The sequence below is a fragment of the Equus caballus genome, chromosome 29 (genome assembly GCF_041296265.1).
Source record: "Equus caballus isolate H_3958 breed thoroughbred chromosome 29, TB-T2T, whole genome shotgun sequence".
Lineage (NCBI taxonomy): Eukaryota > Metazoa > Chordata > Mammalia > Perissodactyla > Equidae > Equus > Equus caballus.
In genome coordinates, this window is record NC_091712.1 from 23,359,061 (window position 1) to 23,378,764 (window position 19,704).

Below are 19,704 nucleotides of genomic sequence, written 5' to 3' on the forward strand. Positions count from 1 at the left end.
GAACAAAAGTAGGGAGCTCTGTTTCTGTTTAGAGATGGCTTTCTGATTTTGCCTTCTCTTTATCCCGTAGGACACTGGAGTTACTAACAGGGATCTAATTAGTCGAAGAATAAAAGAATACAACAGTCTGATGAGGTGAGATTCCCACCATGCCTACGAGTTAATTCGGACGTAAAATATGTAATTGTTAAGAACTGTTCATTTCTTTCAGCAGCAAAGCAGAACAGTTGCCAAAAACACCTCGCCAGACTCTCAGCATCCGGCAGACTTTGCTCGGAGCCAAATCAGAGCCAAAGACTCAGAGTCCACATTCTCCCAAGGAAGAGTCGGAAAGGAAACTGCTCAGTAAAGGTACTGATGCTAGCAGTCTCGGGTGAATTTAACAGGTGACATGATTTAAAATTGGGATTTTAAAGATATTTTCAGGGTTTTCTGTACCATCTCTGCTGACCTGCCACTTTTGAGTGAGCTCAATGATCACTACAGGCCTGGTGTAGGCTAGTGGGGCCTTTCCCTTTAAGGCGGGGTCCAGGATGCCAGTTCCTGTAATAAAGACAAAGTCAAGGGAAATACAACACAGACATCTGCATACAAGATGCTGCAAATTTGTTTAATACTGACGACCCAGGTGCTGTCATTTTTAGATAAAACCATTATGTTTTCTTTTGCTAAAATTTCACTCTGAAGATGTCACATGATTCTGTTTTCTTGACTGTTTTAAGGAAAATCATGGTACAGATTCTAAAAGAGTGAGGTAGCATAATTGATCCCTATTAAATTATATGGAAGGTTAAAGGAGTGCTATATTAGGAAGAGAATACAATACAGTCCTTTTGGTAAATATTGGACATATTTATAGTACAGGACTCTGATTTGTATGAATATTGATAAAGGATTTTTAAAGTCGTGATTTAAACACTCTTGTTTCCATTTTCTTTCTTATGTCATTTTATTTTGAATAACAATCAAAAGATGATACCAGTCCACCAAAAGACAAAGGCACCTGGAGAAAAGGCATTCCCAGTATTATGAGAAAGACGTTTGAAAAAAAGCCTACCGCCACTGGAACGTTCGGTGTCAGACTGGATGACTGCCCGCCAGCTCATACTAATCGGGTAGGAGACACCAGCCAGCCGGGTTTCCTGAAGTCGTTAATTCAGTCATAGTCATAGCAGGACCTGAGTACACAGCTGTTCAGATAACAGTATCTGTCCATCTGTTGAGCATTTTCCTCTTCATCACAGAGCTTAGTTTCCCTAAGCTTTTCTGACCTGTAAGGGTGTATTGAGTGATTTGATCTATAATGCTTTTTTCTGATGTATTGACTCTGAAATAGAATAATTATTCAACCATTAGGAATGTATTTGAAATGTACCTGAAATGGTCAGTGAGAATTCATTTTCAAATCATGTGTGTTCTGCTTTTAGCATCTTAAAAGAAGGATGAGAACAAGGACCTGATTAAGGAAGTGTAATAAATGTGAATGTGCATACATGTGTGTTTGTGTGTGTTTACAGCACCCATGTTAGGATTCATGTCATGAGTTCACTGATGTTTTTCTCTCCCCCTCTTCTTTTTTTGGCTTTATTTCCCTTTATTCAGCTGAACTATTCCCACATTCTCTTTGCTTGCTCTTGTTTCCTCTTTAGACTGTTAGCTCCCTGTGAGCCCTTCTCTTTCTGTCTCAGCCTATTTGTTCTCTTCCCACTCCCTGAAATATCTCTTACTGGTTTTATCTGTTCCCGGGTCTGTAATGTCTATATTCTTTATTTTCTCTATATCAAATAACGGTAATTTATATTTTTCCTTTTGGATAGAAAGGACCTTGTAGCTACAGTGTACACCTACTAACTAAATATAAACATTTGTGCTGTATTAAATAAAGTGTTTATTTCTTGTTTTGCAGTATATTCCATTAATAGTTGACATATGTTGCAAATTAGTTGAAGAAAGAGGTCTTGAATACACAGGTATTTATAGAGTTCCTGGAAATAATGCAGCCATCTCAAGTATGCAAGAAGAACTCAACAAAGGAATGGCTGATATTGATATACAAGATGATGTAAGTTTGTTTATTTCTATTGGAATAACTGATCTGTAGTTTTTTTCCTTGGTAGTATTGATGACAAAAATACTGTATTTCTATTTTTCACATCTAGAAATGGCGAGATTTGAATGTGATAAGCAGTTTATTAAAATCCTTCTTTAGAAAGCTCCCTGAACCTCTCTTCACAAATGGTAAGTCAACTCCCATGGAAGATACCAGAGGAAACAGTTTAAAATCACATTGTTGGCAAACCGTAGAGTGTTAAATTGAACCAGGAGAAAATATTTTTGTTAAAGGAGATAGAAAATCTTGTTTAGTTCTTATTTATATATTAAGCATAATTTTGATTATTTTCTGTCATTTGGATATTTTTTTCCTCCTGATAAGTTTCTGTGAAAAATAGAGTTTATAACAAATTTGTTAGGTTCAGTAAAATTTATGTTAGGCTGTTCATTCCATGTCTGCGGTTAAGTTAAAAATATATTATGACTGGGGCTGGCCCCGTGGCCGAGTGGTTAAGTTCGTGCGCTCCGCTGCAGGCGGCCCAGTGTTTCGTTGGTTCGAATCCCGGGGGCGGATATGGCACTGCTCATCAAACCACGCTGAGGCAGCATCCCACATGCCACAACTAGAAGGACCCACAACGAAGAATATACAACTATGTACCGGGAGGCTTTGGGGAGAAAAAGGAAAAAAAAATAATAAAATTAAAATATATATATATATATATATATATTATGACTGTTCTCAGTCAAAAGTCTGCAGACATGACAAGGTAAAATTAGTAGAAAAAACATTTTTTCAGTCAAACCAAATATTTGAGTGCTACGTAAGTCACTGCACTAGATGTTGTCGTGGTAAAGGGGAGAGAAGAATGGGCAGGCTGTATGAATATAGATGATACCCTCCGAGAACTCACATTTTAGTGAATTTTCTTCTGTTTGTAGGTAAAGTTTGGAGAATCAATAAAAACTATGGCCCTTTCAGACACTTACATTTCAAAGTCTATTTAGGGTCTTCTCTGCATTTTTTTTATTGTGGCTTAAAATTGAACCTTAGAGGAAAACTGGATTACAACTCTCCTAGGCAATTGAAGATAAATTTGTTGTATTGTTCTTGCTGTTGTCAGAGAAATATGCTGACTTTATTGAAGCCAACCGCAAAGAAGATCCTCTAGAGCGTCTGAAAACCCTAAAGAGACTAGTAGGTATTGTTTTCTATTTTTGGAAATACAACTAAAATTCAGCATTTTAAATCCATCGTGAAAATAATATGTTTCAGATTCACGATTTGCCCGAACATCATTATGAAACACTTAAGTTTCTTTCGGCTCATCTGAAGACAGTGGCAGAAAATTCAGAAAAAAATAAGGTATGTAAAGTGCATACTGAAGAAATGGATTTTCAGTGGTTTTAGTTGAAAAGATAGGCTCCATTGCTTCCTGCCAAATAGTCAAAAATAGGATTATAATTCAACAAAAGCTTGAAAATGCATCATATTGGCTGACCAGTCCCTCTAAACATCATTCTTAAAAGGAAAAGATCCCAAAATACCAATTTTCACCATTTTAAAAAGACATTTCCTTTTACATTTATCCAGCAAGAAAAATGAAGTTTTACTTCTATCTTTCAACTGTATATCAGTTTTTTGAAGAGGTAACATTTATACACGGTACACAAGTCAAAATGTACCAAATGCTACAGAGTGAAAAAATAACATTTTCTTTTTTTGATTTGTTTAGTTTCAAGCAGATAAGACTTTTTTTCCCTTAACACCACCACATTATCTTTATCAAACACACAAAAATTTGTTATTCCTCCTTAATATTTTCGAATACCCAGTTTAGGTTCAGTTTTTCTTGACTGATTGAAAGAAATGTCTTTTTAAAGTCCTTTGTTAAATCAGTATCCAAACAAGGTGCATACACGGTGTTTGGTTGATAGTTGTAGTCTCAACTTTTTGTGGTTTTCATCCATCGTTGGTGATTGTTGCCTAAATCCATGGTGTCATTTGAGGTTGCAAAATGATGATTTTCTGACTTTTGAGCATTACTTCTTAAAATACTTGCACGGTCATTTTGGTTTCTAGAAGAGAAAAGAAAATAGAGAATACCACAAGGTCAGGAACATTGCTGTCACTCCCTTTTCTAAGGGCAGTTCTTGCTCAAGGTAGAGAAAAAGGCATTCCTTCAGCTCAGTTAGTGGCTGTTGGTGTTCTGGAAGACGATCGCCCATGGTTGTCGAGAGGCTGGATTATGAGAGAGTGTCAACACCTGTTACCTGCAAATTGAGAAGTTTACAAGCAGTGTTATAATTTCCTTTAAATATTCAATTTCCTCATTAGTGATAAGGCTATAAAAAAGGTTAAAAAAAGAGAGAGAGAGAGCGAGAAAGAAGGAAAAGAAAGCCTATATCTATTGATTGTACCGTTTCCAGAAGTTCATACAGTAGGAGCCAAAAAGTTCTCAATATAATCATAGCTGAAATATTTTCTGATTATTTCAGCAGTTCCCAAAGTGTATGACATCATTCATCACTTTTGCTGGACGATAGTAGGAGTCACTGGGAAAATAGGGTTTGTTGGTCTAATTAGTTTAGAAAGCACTGAATTAAACAAAATTTAACAAATTTCTTTACTGCAGAATTTTGTAGTCTTTAATATATTAATTAACACTGTGAATCTTGAAGAAGTGGCTAAGGCATTTCATTTCCCAGACCTATTTAACTACACTTTATGGAGCATCTTTCAAAAAATACAGAATTTAGGTAATAAATGAATAGAGAAACTGTGAACTACTGATGTTAATAGTTTTATGTAGGAGCCAGCTAAAATTGTATAGCCACATAATAAATATTACTGTATACATATAAACAATGATGTATGTTATCATTACTTTAAAAGCTTAAATGAAATCATAGTAGACAAGAATCTAGTAAGAATTTTACGTAAGACCCTTGAGATGGACTTTGTTCTTTGAACCACGTTAACCAGTAAGGATATAGGAATTAGGTGATGACAACCTCTGGAGGGAGAATAAAAAACATGCCTCGTGCCCAGTTTAAGTAAACTCTTCCTGCAGTCATAGTTTTTTTTCCACTAAGTCAACTTTCTGTGAAAATACTGGCTTCAATCACAATTTCTCCTTATGTGCAGTAAGCACGGTGTAATAATGCCTGTATTGTGGTCATTAACATTAGATGCCTAACAGTTACTTCAGAATGGGAGATCTGAGGGTTTTCCACCTTGTACCATACCCAATAGGTGAGTGTGCACATGCCTCTCACAGAACAGTTTACTAATGTGGTTCCCTAACCCAGTTTGACTTTTGAGTTCCGCAGTGATTTTTTTACCCCCTGATATGTTTTCAGAGTTGGTTAAAGTTACTTAACATTTTAATCAAATCCTAAATTCACCAGTGTTCTACACCAGACAGTATAGATACATTAAAGGAAAAGAAAAGATCCACACCTTTGATAATCGTGTAATTAAACAAAGAATACAAAACATGGAAATGAATGTATAAACATACAAGTATGTAATATTGAGGTGTTCAGATTGGCACAAGGATAAGCAAAGACCTTCAGAAATTTTGGTTAAAGTAAAAATTGGTCAAAAAATATTTCTAGACATTAGGTTTTTACATATTGGTGATTTTGATATACTGCTAGGGCAAATCTGGAAAATTTTATGTATCTTTAAACACTTTTCCATTTTTTAGTTTTTGAGGGGAGAGAGTATCCCTATTCTTTTGCGAGATTTTTTCCTTTGATTTTAATATTTTTGTCGGTTAACCTAGCTCTGGTACTACGAGTTTTGAACCAAATCAGTTGCTTTCAATCAAAGACTCCTTGGAAAAAATGAATGCCAATTAACTATTGTGCATTGTCATTAAAGCAAGGAGAGAGAAGTTATGTATAGATTAGCTTATAGAAATCCCAACTAAGAAGCATCATCTGTTTTCACATACGTCAGTCAATCGTTCTTTGAATTGTTTTTCATCAAAAGAAATAAAATGCCAAACATGCAATGGGAATTTAAGCCTGTCTTCAGAAAAATTCTTATGTTTTCCAATATCATGCTTTGTTTCAGATGGAACCGAGAAACCTAGCAATAGTTTTTGGTCCAACCCTTGTGAGGACATCTGAAGATAACATGACCCACATGGTCACTCACATGCCAGACCAGTACAAGATTGTAGAGACCCTTATCCAGCATGTAAGTTCAGGCTTCGTCTCATCCAGAAAAATCCTTTTTTTGTGAGCAGCTATTTGGTAGGACAGGATTTAGTTATAATTTTTTTTCCCTAAGATAATTACCCTTTTTTCTATGCCATCCTCCAAAATATAGATATATTTAGGGAGTCATTTAATTTCTCTTCTCACCGTTTTTATTTTAAATTTTAGCATGACTGGTTTTTCACAGAAGAAGGTGCTGAAGAGCCTCTTGTAAGTATCAGCCATCGGCATTTATACTCTTTATTTTCATTTGGGACACAAGATCCTGATGCTACAACAATGTCAACTTCCTGCTTTGTATGCTATTGTCCGCTTTGCACCCGGAAGCAGGTCTAAAGCACCTCAGTTTCTGATCTAATGAAAATACAAGTACGATGCTTCTTTTGTAGTTAATTATGTGTAAACGATGAAACACATGTACTCCACTCAGTAATGTGTCTTTTACTAAATGTTGTTTGAATTTTAAAGAAAGTATCTTTGAAGAGATGACGAAGAGATCTTTGTTTATTAACCATAGACAACAGTACAGGAGGAAAACACAGTAGACTGCCAGCCAGTGCCAAACATAGATCATTTACTCACCAACATTGGAAGGACAGGAGTCTCCCCTGGAGATGTATCAGGTAACTCTTGCCTGGGCAGCCTTGGTCTCGAGGTTAAAAGCTAAATTCTTGTAACATGAAAGAGCAAATCGGTCATAAGTAACAACTCACTGTGATTTTTTCCTTTTCTCCCTTTTTTTTTCCCTTTCTACTAATAAAAAATTTAATCTTCCTTTTCTGATTGATCTTAATTATCTTCCAGTGACTATAATGCCATTGGCAGTGCATGGAGTTGTAATGCTTGTCAGAATGGAACTATGAGGGAAATGAGCATGCAAACCACTGTTTTGTTCTTTTTTTTTTTAATTCACAGTTTCCATGTAATAGTCATCACAAGGTAAAACAGATATATGCTACTGAATATGTGGTTGCTGTGATGGCAGAAAGTATGATCTAGGCTGTATAAGTAGTTCTTATTCTCGAGCTAGACATTCTGTTTAACAGCAGCAAGTTAAATATGTTGATCCGCTAATGGGCACCATTTTCATAAATACAGTATATTATTTGTCACTATAGATGTCACAGTAAAGGTCAATCTCTTTGACATTTTCTTCTGTTTTCTCTTGCCACCCTAACGTTTAAGTATTAGTTTTTATCGGCTCTTTTGATGAAAATTTTCTCCTGCCAAACTGTTGCACTAATCCAGCATGTTTTTACACAATGTTCTCCCTTTGTCTCCAGTTCTTGTTTTAGTCCTAAAGGGTTTTTTCAGCACTTACTGACACAGGCAAATCTATACTGATGTTGAACAGGCGAAGTGGGAGGAGTCTATCACACGGTAATGTCGCTAGTGGATTCTGTGGTGTCCCTGATGGACAGCTGGAACTGTAGGAAGAAGGAGGATTGTTGTCCACACTGTAGCTGCCTTGTCTGCAGAAACCCCCGATTCTTGTAAATGCGAACATAGTTGATCTGTGGTGTAAATTTCTCTTAAGATTATTGTAAACAGATCAATACTACTTTCTTAAAAGTTTTTCTGCTGTTTCTTGTTATTTCTGAAGCAGACCGTGAGGAGAAATAGCATGGTATGGTCTACCAGTTCTTCAAGTCATAAAGCATTTAGCCATGTGTTAAAAGGGGCGTGGCACGGGGCTCAGCTCATTAATTTTGAAAATCAATTTCCCTAAAGTTGACAGATGAAATTCCAAAATTGATGTTATCCAGACTAGTGCTAGCCCCTTCCTACCCTCTTTATAATTGTATAATCTGAGTTTTTGCCAGACAGTAAAATTATGGTCTCCATTTTTCCATTTCCATGATAGCATTTGTTAATAGATAATTACAAAACTGGTAGCATTTAACCAAACTAGTCAAAAGGATCCCTGACTGCACAAATATGAAACTGGGGTCTAAGCACAAAGATGAGCATTAATTTAATATAAAACCAAAGTGACCTGGAAGCAGGGTTATCCTAATGCATCCATATGCATTCAGTATATGCTTCTAAAATTTAAGTTTGACAGTCTGACAAAAATCAATGTAAATAACCGAGTATGAGTGTCTCCATTTGTAGCGAGGGCAGCCAACAATCTTAAAAGTTCTGCATTGTGTATCAGTTTCAGATACAGGATGTGGTACCTAGTACAATTCTTAAAAAGGTCGTCAAGCTTCTTTATTGCTAGATGTAATAATTAGAAAATCGAATAAACACTAGTATTTCTGTTTTTGTTTAGTACAGGGCTCCTTTGCCATCCCTCTCATTGAGCTGATTCTGCCTACAATTCACAGCATCCTTTCATGGCGGTGGCTTTCTGTGGTGCAGCTTGCATCTTTGTGAGCTCTGACTATCCACTGTGTTCTCTTGTTTTGTTTGAGTTTTGCTTTCACATTTTGTTCTGTGCCTGTCTTTTCCATAAGTTTTGCATCGTTTGTTGAGAGCAGTAAAGATTGACTAATACTGACCATGTTTTGTTTAACTTCTCACAGATTCAGCTGCTAGTGACTCAGCAAAATCTAAGGTAAAGAGTTTCACACGATTTTGAAGTATTTTAGAGGGAAATTGCTTTTTGGCTGATTGTGAAGATTAGTGTACAGATGCATCCCTGTCTGTGTCTGAGGACACAGCGACAAAGTCTAATAAGGGAAAAATGAATTCTTAAAATGGAATATGATAGAAGAATACTGGATTGTGAGTTGGAATGTTGGGGTTCCCTCACTGTAGTTTATTAGTATAATATGAAGAAGTAGGCTTTCTTTCTCACTCTTTAATGTGAAAAATTTCTCACACGTACATAAGTAGAGAGAATAGTGTAAGCCCCTGTGCACCCATTATCCATCTTCAGCAGTTTCCACCCGGCCAAGCTTGTTCCATCTGCGCTCTGCTCCCTCCCTCCACCTGGGACCATTTTGAAACAAATCTCAAACATCACATCATTATGTGTGTAAATATTTCAGTAGTAATATAGACTTTTTGTTGTTATATATTTTTATAGAAAATGTATATTTCATTTCAGCAAAATAACTAATTTTGTTTTTATAATCAATGTTTTAAACATAATTTGTGTTCCATTGACAACACCACCAAAATACACAACGTTTTGAGTAATTTTTAGGAAGTTCTTATAGTTCTTAGAAAGTTTTTAATTAATTCAATTTGTCTAAACTTTGCCCTGCTGAGACAGTAGCAACTAGAATTGTCAATAAATTTCTTAAGACGTTTTCCTATTTGGAAATAAGACGTGAATTTTACACATCATCTTTCACTGTCATAATGGGGCTGCATATGATTAAATTATAATTCACGCAGAAAATGTTACAAAATATTTTAATCATATCATTCCCTATCACTTATATTGTGATCTTTACCATCTTTTTGTCCCAACTTTTTACTTTGAAAACTTCCAGTACAAAATGTTACTGGAATAATAGCATCCAAACCTTTTGCCCTAGATTCATCAGTTGGTAAATCTTGATAGATATAATTTTTTTTTCTGAATCATTTGAGAGTGACTTATAGGCATGATAACACTTCACCCCTAGATGCTTCAGCCTGTGTCTTCTAAGAACAAGGGCATCCTGTATGATCACTGTGTCATTGTCCTACTCAGGTAGTTAACACGAGTACAATCATTATTATTTCCAATGGACAGTTTTTACACAAATTTCCCCCAATGTTCCAATAATGTTTGTTGTTTTTTTATTTCCCTATACAGGATGCAATCAAGGATTACTCCTTGCATTTTGTTGTCATGTCTCTTTAGATTTCTTTAGAATAGTTTCCCATTTTTTGTGCCAAAAGATAAGGTTTCAGACTTTAGATTTCAAACCTGTTTGAAATTCTCTCCTTCCCTCTTACTAGATGTGTATTTCTTAACCTGTTGTTATAGGAGTCCCTTCATCTTAATTTTAGTGGTGTTTGTACCATGCCTATAGTATAGCAGATATTCAAATGGTATAACTCTTTGTAACAATTTTTCAACTGTAAAATAAATAGAGTATTTGCTCCAACACGTATATGATCATAGAATCACAGGATTTTAAAGGGACCCCTAGGAAATCTTAAAGAAATATAATCTAATTTCTTTTCACTTAAATAAACAATGAAATTGAGATGTTGCAAGGTAAATCAGTTGCTCAGTGTCAATCACAGCAAGTAAGAGGGAGGAAGGCTGGGTCTCCCAATTCCTAGCACAGTCACAACCATTATCCCCTGCGGTCTTCAGCAGAACGTGTTAAATGGGAACAGCCATTAGAAATGTACTGGATGATTTGAAATCATTTATAATTTATAAAAGCAGAGTTCAGTTAATCTGTGATTTCATGTTGGTGAGTCCTTTTTAGTCTTACACTATAGTCTGAAATTTTACTGTATTTCTCAAAACTTCAGTGTAGTAGTTTTAGCTTGTCTAAGATTTTTCTGACAATAGAGAAATATACTTTCTACTTCTGTTACTCAGCATACTTCCTGCCTGCCTGCTTGTCTTAAACGATATGTGGTAAACCAGCAAGTGTTTATCGACCACTGCCACCACCATTTACTTAGCATGTAGGCGTTATGAACAAATTAATTAAATAGTTGTCATCAAGAGCCTGTTATGCATAGCTAACAAAACCGGTAGCCTACACTACAACTTTACAATGACAGTGCACTAAAGTGTCTCTATGGTAAGGACTTAGGATCTTAAACTGACCTGACGTTATTTGAATTTTCTGATTTTGTTGTTACCTTGAGATAAATGAAGAGATTATCAACCCGATTTACCTAAGGCAAGTCTCTGAAGATCCAGCCTGGCTGAACTAATGAGAGACCAAAGAGTTCCCTTATCTTAATAAGCTTGTCTGACACAATATCTGTATCCTATGGTATCTGTAATTAGAAAATTGAAGTCAGCCATAAAATTTTAGCAATCTCTGTCAGAATATCATATTCAACTGTGTCAGAATATTAACTCTTAAACACGTGTTCCAGGTGAAAGAATCTGAAGAATGTCTGAGCATCGCAGAAGCAGGGAAAGTCAGTAGATTCAGGGCAATGAACGAGAATAGGAGAGCTTGATGGCGCTAGGCACAGAGTCTTTCCCTGAAAGACAGACAGTAAATGAGCTGCGCCGGGGCAGATAAATAACACCAGCAAGAAATGGGAGTAGTTAAGTAAAAATAGAAATGTCTTAGGTACCAGTTAAGTGGAGGCATAAACAACTACACTCTGTTAGTACTTCCGGAGCGTTAGTGGAGTTGATTCAGTAAGAAATATTTGGGGGAAAACCTTTTCAGAAAATTAAATAAGAAATTTTGAGTTTCTCTTACTAGATCCACAATCTAGTGTTTTTGTTAAAGTATATTTAGACCTTAGTGACGTTCTTATGTTCAAAGTCCCATTTCTCTGATTGCTTCTCAGGGGTCTTGGGGATCCGGAAAAGATCAATATAGCAGAGAACTGCTTGTCTCCTCCATCTTTGCAGCTGCTAGTCGCAAGAGGAAAAAGCCAAAAGAAAAAGCGCAACCGAGCAGCTCAGAAGACGAATTGGACAGTGTATTCTCTAAGAAAGAAAGTGCAGAACACTGTCACAGTGAGACTAAAGAAGAGTCCAAGAAAGAGAGTGAGACATGGGGCAGAAAACAAAGGATCATCATTTCCAAAGAAAATAGCGCTAAGAAAGACATCAGTGCAACAAAAGATGAAAAGATGTCACTTCCAAAGGAGAGCATGCCGTCTGAAGAACCCTCACCCCCACACAACTCAAAATATAACAAGTCACCAACTCTGAGCTGTCGCTTCACCATCCTGAAGGAGAGCCCCAGATCGCCGGGGACACAGAAGTCCTCCCAGTTTGAGGAGACGGGGTCTGACTCTGGCACTTTGCTCAGCACCTCCTCCCAGGCTTCTCTGGCAAGACATTCCACGAAGAAGTCCACCAGTCCAGAAACTAAACATAGTGAGTTTTTGGCCAACGTCAGCACCATCACTTCAGATTATTCAACTACATCATCTACTACGTACCTGACTAGCCTTGACTCCAGCCGACTGAGCCCCGAGGTGCAGTCGGTTGCAGAAAGTAAGGGAGACGAAGCCGACGATGAGAGAAGTGAACTGGTCAGTGAAGGGCGGCCTGTGGAGACGGATAGTGAGAACGATTTCCCTGTTTTTCCCACAGCTTTGACTTCCGAGAAGCTATTCCGAGGAAAACCACAAGAGGTCACTAAGACAAGCCGGAGAAATTCTGAAGGAAGCGAAGTAAGTTGTACGGAGGGAAGTTTAACCCCAAGTTTAGATAGCCGAAGACAACACTTTAGTTCGCATAAACTTATTGAATGTGACACCCTCTCCAGGAAAAAATCTGCTAGATTCAAGTCAGACAGCGGAAGTCTAGGAGATGCCAAGAATGAGAAAGACACACCTTCAATAACTAAAGTGTTTGATGTTATGAAAAAAGGAAAATCGACAGGGAGTTTGCTAACACCGACCAGAAGTGAACCAGAGAAACAGGAGCCCACCTGGAAAACGAAAATAGCAGATCGGTTAAAACTGAGACCCAGAGCGCCAGCAGACGACATGTTTGGGGTAGGAAATCAGAAAACGAGCGCCGAGACGGCCAAAAGGAAAAACATCAAACGCAGACATACGCTGGGAGGGCACAGAGATGCTGCTGAAATCAGTGTTCTGACTTTCTGGAAAGCGCAGGAGCAGAGTGGGGAGAGAGAATCTGAACTTTCAGCTGTGAATCGGTTAAAGCCAAAATGCTCAGCCCAGGACCTCTCCATCTCAGACTGGCTTGCAAGGGAGCGCTTACGCACCAGTGCGTCCGACCTTAGCCGAGGAGAAACGGGGGACCCCCAGCCGGAGAATTCTAGCACATTAGAAATAGCCATGACGGACCCCCCTCTGTCTTTTCAGTCCGACGCGGGCAGTTCTCCTGGTACCTTGGCTTCAACCAACAGGCCCCTTCTTTGCACACCACCACAGTCCCCTGACCAAATAAACGGAGAAAGCTTCCAGAACGTGAGCCAAAATGCTAGTTCTGCAGCTAATGCCCAACCTCATAAACTATCTGAAACCCCAGGCAATAAAGCACAGTTTCGTCCCTGTCTTTGAACTGGGGGTGTGTCCACTCTAGCAAATAAAAAGCTACTGTTACACGTTCCAGTAACTCTGTAAATATTTTCTTGTACCAGAATTGTTATTATGCAGCCTTCATTTGGGCTGGTTTCATCATTTTGCACTGTGAAATAGCTTTACAGTGCATTACTACAGCCAGAAGAACATATATATATATTTAAAAATATATCGGATAGTTGTATACAAATGAGCAAGGTATTTGTTGCAACTCACCACATAGTGTATACCCGAGATTACTGAAGAAAATAGCTGGCCATTAGTCTGCGGCAAATTTGTTCTTTTGGTTTCATCACTAACAAAAGTGCCTCATCATCAAAATACATTTGGTTTTTAGGGTGCCATATTGTTAAAATTAGACAACTTACATTGAATAAATGAATGCGTTTTATTGGTAACAAATTTCATTACATTTACCAGTTTTAACACAGGTGGATACAGAACCTCCATTCTTTAGTCATTCCAGGTGGATCTCTGAGTTTTATATTCAAACTTTTAATACAGTTTTTGAGTTTTGCGTGACTTGAATTTTTAATCTTTCTGTAAAATACGTAACTTAAATGAACATATTCTATGTGTATCTTTTCTTCAGATACCAGATTTGATATAAATGTTGTAACATAGGTGTGTAGATAGTGACCTGGATGGAACTGGCTTCTTGATCGAGAAGAATGTAATTCTGCATGAGGGCTTAATGAATCGAAACCTGTGTCCTGCCTGTGTGCATACCCAAGTAAACACTGGAAATAAACATTGTTTTGGTGAACTTGGCATGGCTCGAAACTTATTCTGATTTGTGTTTAAATGTCATCCGTTTATAACTTAATTGGTCCCGACTTTAAAAAAAGTACCTACTTTACTTATGCATTCCATCTTTCCCCATTTTTGCTGTGGCTGGCAGGGATCTCTTATAAATGTTTACATTGGCCTAACTTCGCTCCTGTACACAGGTAATATTTCTCTTTTCTAGCTAAAGTAATATGCTATTTTTTACCCTTTTTTGGAGATAATGAGTGAAAAGAACATGCATTTGGGAGTCAAACCGACTCTGCACTTCCTAGATATGTAAACTTGGACAAATTATTTAACTTCTCTGAATTTATTCCCGCATATAAACAATGACTCTACCATCTATTATAAGGGTTATAAATAAGGGTTTCATATTTCCTTATGAAAAGTGTCAGAGAATTGCACCAATATATAGAGTCACTGATGATGCAATAACTTTGTGTACCATGAATAGTTTTATTGTTGGTGATGTGATTTTTCTTAAATGATAGATGATTCTTGGTAAAGTTATGAACAAAATAAAGTACATTCTTTCCTTAGTTTACATAGTAGGTACATTCCTGAAAAAGCCAGTGTATTATTAAAACCATCAAAGATACTTTTTAAATGTAAAAAAGAAGTTAGGGTCAAGGTTCAAATAATCGTATTTTGTTCATTTCTGCTTTTATATTTATTATTTTCTTTGGATCTTGAGATGTCTGCTTTGATCACTTATTTTCAGCCCTTGTTGTTTTCTGATACATGGTTTTTAAAAAGACTATTTGCCGTATTTTCATTATCATTTGTTTCAAAACATTTTCTAACTTCCATTGTGATTTTTTTCTTTAACCCGTGAGTTATTTAGATGTGTATTGCTTAATTTCCAAACATTGGGAGGCTTTCTAGTTATCTTTTTAAAAAATTGATTTCTAGCATAATTCTGTATGACATGATCATTAAAAACACTGGTACTTTTCAGTTGTTTGAAATTGAGACATCCATTATATATCCAGTCAGTTTTCATGAATGTTCCATGTCCACTTGAAAAGAACATATATTGTGTCATTGGGTGCTTTATTATGTGGATAGGCTCAGATTTCTTAATCACGGTTTACAGGTCTCCTATATCTTACCGATTTCTTACCTGGCTTTTCTCATTCTCTGAGAGGTGGTAAAGTCTTATGATTGTAGATTTATCTACCTCTTATTTCTGTTGCTTGCTTTCCGTATACGTTTGGCAGTTGGTTTGCTAGGTGGAGTGTTATGTGCCAGGCTCAGCCTATCAATAATCAGTGTTGTGGTCATACCATCCCTTGTCACTCTTATTGTGATTGCAAGCGGCCCTCCAGCAATAATCATCGGGAAACTTTGAAAAAATAAAAAGTTTATTACTTGCAGGACTGGAAATTACATAGCACACCTGGGGCCACACAGGTCACAGGTAAAGAGCGCACGGGCCTGGTGTTCTGCTTTTATGGGATTGAGGGTAGGAGCATAAGGTTTCAGGGGTTCACTCTTTATTAGTGAATTTAAAACCTAAGAGTGAATTTAAAGCAAGAAAAAACAAGTGGCCCAATTGGTCAATTACTGAAATCCACCAAGATCTCTGAAACAAAGGCTGTTCAGTACAGGGAGATGGCCTGGCTCTTTATCTGGTCCTGTGGCTGGCAGTGTGTTTATTCCAGATAGCTCTGTTTGGAGTGGATGCCTCACAATCAAAGCTTAAGTCAGGTACTTGTGTTATAAATGAAAAGCCCACTCTCAGGCTTGTACTATTACCAAAAGTTCAGTCTCTGATCCTGATGCCAATCCAATAACGAGAACAGAGTCTTGGGAGAAAAAGGAAAGCTTTACTTTGCCAGGCAGAGAGAGCAAAGCAAGGGCTAGTGCCCCCAAATTGCTTGCTCTCCTTTGAGATATGGGTAGGGGTTTTTATTTGGGGTTTTAGGTAGGGGAGGGGGCCGTGGCCTTCTTGGTCTGCATTTTCCCATCCGCCTGCATCTGGGGCTGCTTCCAGCAGAGGAGACAAAAGATTTCTCAGGTGAGCGTCCTTGGCTGTTCATCTCCATGGTGGACGGGAGACTCTGACGTCAGGAAGCCGAGGAGTTGAGCCTGGGAAGCTTAAGTTTCTTGATATTCTCTGGACATTAGTTTCTCCGTAAAAGAACTTCAAGGTCCTGGGATTAGCGACAACTTTAGTGGGAGCCCAGCCATCTGGGCTTTAACAATTTGTAACTTCTGTTTGGTTGTAAAGCTCAGGGAGTCAGAGACTAAAGACACAAACATGTGCATATGAGTGTAACTAAAGACCCAGGGAACCAGGAATGCAGGTTTTTAGTTTTAACGCCCTATGTGCCAGGTTCACTGTAGGGGAGCCAATATCAAGGCTGATATTAAGTAAGAGCCGGTAAGAGTACTACATGGGTGTAAATTTAGAATTGTTTTGTCTTCATGGTAGATTGACTCTTTTATTGTTATGGTATGCCCTTGGTTATCTCTACCAAAGCTGATTGTCTTAAAGTTTCTTTTATATGATATTAATGTAGGTGTATCAGTTACTTTTGGTTGGTGTTTGTATAATGTTTTTCATCCTTTTACTTTCAACCCTTTTGTGTTTGTAGTCTTTAGGTTTTATCTCCTGTAGCATAGAGTTTTTCTAAATGTAGTCTGATAATTATTGTCTTTTAATTGGAATATGTAATCCAATTATATTTAATGTTATTACTGAGGTATTTGGATTCACATCTGCCATTTTATTATTTTTTTCTACTTCTCCCACAAGTTTTATGTACCTTTTCCTCTTGTTTCTTGCCTATTTTGGATTAATGAAATATTATTATACCCTTCTCCCCTTTTATTATCATGGTACTTATTTATTCTTTTAGTGACATTCTTTACTTAATAGAATCTAATTTAAATTAGAACATTCACTACTTTCCACATGTTTATTGTTGTTGAGATAGATATCTATATATGCCTCCATACTTTGTCAGACATTATTTTTGTTTTATATAGTTGAATATTCATCTGCATTTACCAACAATTGCCATTTCTACTGCTCTTCATTCTTTGCTGTATTTTCATGTTTTTATCTGGGGTCTTTTTCCTCCTTCCTGAAGAACTCTAATTATGATATCTTTTAGTGTGAATCTACTAATGAATTCTCTCAGTTTATGTTTGTTTGGAAATGTCTTTATTTTGCATCCTTTTTTCAAAGAGTATGTTAACTGCCTGTAGAATGCTAGGATTTTCCTTCCACACTTTAAAGATGCCACTCTATTTTCTTCTGGTTTCTATTGTTACTGTGGAGAAGTTAGCTGTCCTTCTTACTGTTGCTTTGGAGATAATGGTCAGCGTCGCTCTGCATCTGCAGGCAGGGTCAGAGCTAGTAAGGCAAGATTGCTGTCTTTGTAAGCCTGCGCCTGTCTCTGGGTAAACCCTGAGAGCATGAATTTAAAACCTAAGAGTAGGGCTGGCCTGGTGGCACAGCGGTTAAGTGCGCAGGTTCCGCTTTGGTGGCACAGGGTTTGCCGGTTCAGATCCTGGGTGCGGACATGGCACCGCTTGGCAAGCCATGCTGTGGTAGGCGACCCACATAGAAAGTGGAAGAAGATGGGCACAGATGTTAGTTCAGGGCCAGTGTTCCTCAGCAAAAAGAGGAGGATTGGCAGCAGATGTTAGCTCAGGGCTAATCTTCCTCAAAAAAATAAAAATAAAAAATAAATAAAACCTAAGAGTGAATTTAAAGCAAGAAAAAACAAGTGGCTCAAATGATCAATTACTGAAATCAACCGGGTGTAACTTTCCAGAGATCTCAACTGACCGTCTACAGGATTTCCTATGGCCCCTCCTCTGGGCATGTCCTGAACACCTCCACCCTTTGAAATTACCAGAAGTCCCAAACTTTCTCAACCTGCTTTCAGCCTCTTAACCTGCTGCCCTGAATGACTTAGGTATTGGCAGCTGTCTCAAGGGAAAACCACCAAATACAGGGTTCTCTTCTCTCTGACTCACTTTTTTCAGGGATTTTGTTTCCTCGAGTTTTAGCTGAGTTGGTGTCCTGCACCCCTGCACTCCTATTTATTTATTTATTTTGCCACCCCAACCCCCCAGCCCAGGAAGACTGCTGAAAGCCTGCTTCTTAGTAGACCCCTCGACTCCCATGCCTGACTTTAGTTTTGGCTTCTTGTCTTAACTGCCTTGACATCTCTCCAGTTTGTTTGCATATTGATTGAGTAATTGGCGGTATTTTATCCAGCTTTTCTAATTCTTCTCAGTAGGAGTGTTCATCTGCTATGAGCTGTTCCATTGTAGCTGAAAATAGATGTCTCCTAAACTCAGATCATTATAAATAGGTTTTTCACCTACAAGAATGTCAGAACTTTAAAAACTGTGTGGGATATATGAGATAATTCTTAATTATGTGGGAATTTCGACACCTGTCGCCCTGGAGCCTCCAGTACAAAATTATGTTTATTCTAACAATAGAGGAATAGGTACCTGTACTGATACACTTAAATACTAAAACAAGATATTTTCGAATAAATCTTAGAAATGATAGGTTCTCTAAAAGTAGCCAGACAGCCGGGTAGCACCTCTTAAGTAATCTGATTTTATGTGCCTAATTCAGCAATTTACAGTCATTCAAACTGTCCTGTAAGTTATTCTGGTCTCACTTCAGTAAAAATGTAATGATTAAAATAGCTTTTCCCACAGATATGTTACCTAAGTTTTATTTCTACTTTTTAATCAAAATGTTTTAAGGATTTTTTTAGTCTCATTTTAAAAGTAGCTTATACCGCTTCTTTACTTGAAGAGGGGAACCAGCATTTGTTTGGGGTTCACTCATTGAGATGTTTATGGAGTGCTTGCTGAGATGCAGTTTCTGCCTTCTGAATGAGTTAACAGGTGAAAATACATGGAGATTTTGAAAATTCCTACTTCTTGATTTTTTCATAAGATCATATTCCTTAAGCCTCACTTCAAATCTACCTGCAGTTCCTCGCTGGATGTTCAGAGTACCCGAGTGTAGCCACAACCTGGCCGCTGACCAGCTGTGTGACTTTGGGCAAGTTACTTTACTTCTCTGGGCCACAGTTCCCCCATCTGTAAAAAAAGTGAATTAGAATAGATGATCCTAAAGTAATTTCAGCACCACCATTCTGATTCTTCTGTAGACTACTAGAATCCTCTAGATGTGGCAACATTTCTTTCTTTTAAAAGGGTAGAAAAAAGTGTTGAAAACACGGAGAAGAATATGACACTTTATAATACTCGAGATTAACAAATATTAATATTTTGTAATATTTGCATCAGATCTTTTTTAACAAAATAAATATTTCTCATAAAGTTTTACTCTGCCTTGTTACCTTATCTCCTCCCATTCCCTTCCCTCTCTCCGCATAGTCAGACATCACAAGGATATCCTGCCAGTCCCCATTTTATTATATACATAGCCATAGTTATGACATAGTAATATACTTTTAATTTACAGGAATC

At 37.4% G+C, this 19,704-nt stretch overlaps 1 protein-coding gene across 18 annotated transcripts in view; it reads left to right on the forward strand.

Moving 5' to 3' along the window:
* Positions 1 to 14,203, forward strand: part of ARHGAP21 (Rho GTPase activating protein 21) — a 139,667-nt gene extending 125,464 nt beyond the window's left edge. For 9 of the 18 annotated variants that reach the window (XM_023631980.2, XM_023631982.2, XM_070254871.1 and 6 more), the window contains 12 exons: positions 71 to 135; positions 212 to 351; positions 973 to 1,115; positions 1,907 to 2,062; positions 2,160 to 2,238; positions 3,177 to 3,250; positions 3,329 to 3,418; positions 6,137 to 6,262; positions 6,451 to 6,492; positions 6,800 to 6,905; positions 8,811 to 8,842; positions 11,722 to 14,203. In XM_023631980.2, coding sequence (XP_023487748.2) covers positions 71 to 135; positions 212 to 351; positions 973 to 1,115; positions 1,907 to 2,062; positions 2,160 to 2,238; positions 3,177 to 3,250; positions 3,329 to 3,418; positions 6,137 to 6,262; positions 6,451 to 6,492; positions 6,800 to 6,905; positions 8,811 to 8,842; positions 11,722 to 13,416 — 2,748 coding nt within the window. In that variant the 3' untranslated portion in view covers positions 13,417 to 14,203. The remainder of the gene's footprint in view (positions 1 to 70; positions 136 to 211; positions 352 to 972; positions 1,116 to 1,906; positions 2,063 to 2,159; positions 2,239 to 3,176; positions 3,251 to 3,328; positions 3,419 to 6,136; positions 6,263 to 6,450; positions 6,493 to 6,799; positions 6,906 to 8,810; positions 8,843 to 11,721) is intronic. The other 9 variants (XM_023631981.2, XM_070254879.1, XM_070254873.1 and 6 more) reach the window with 1 other exon arrangement.
* The last annotated feature ends 5,501 nt before the right edge of the window (positions 14,204 to 19,704 follow it).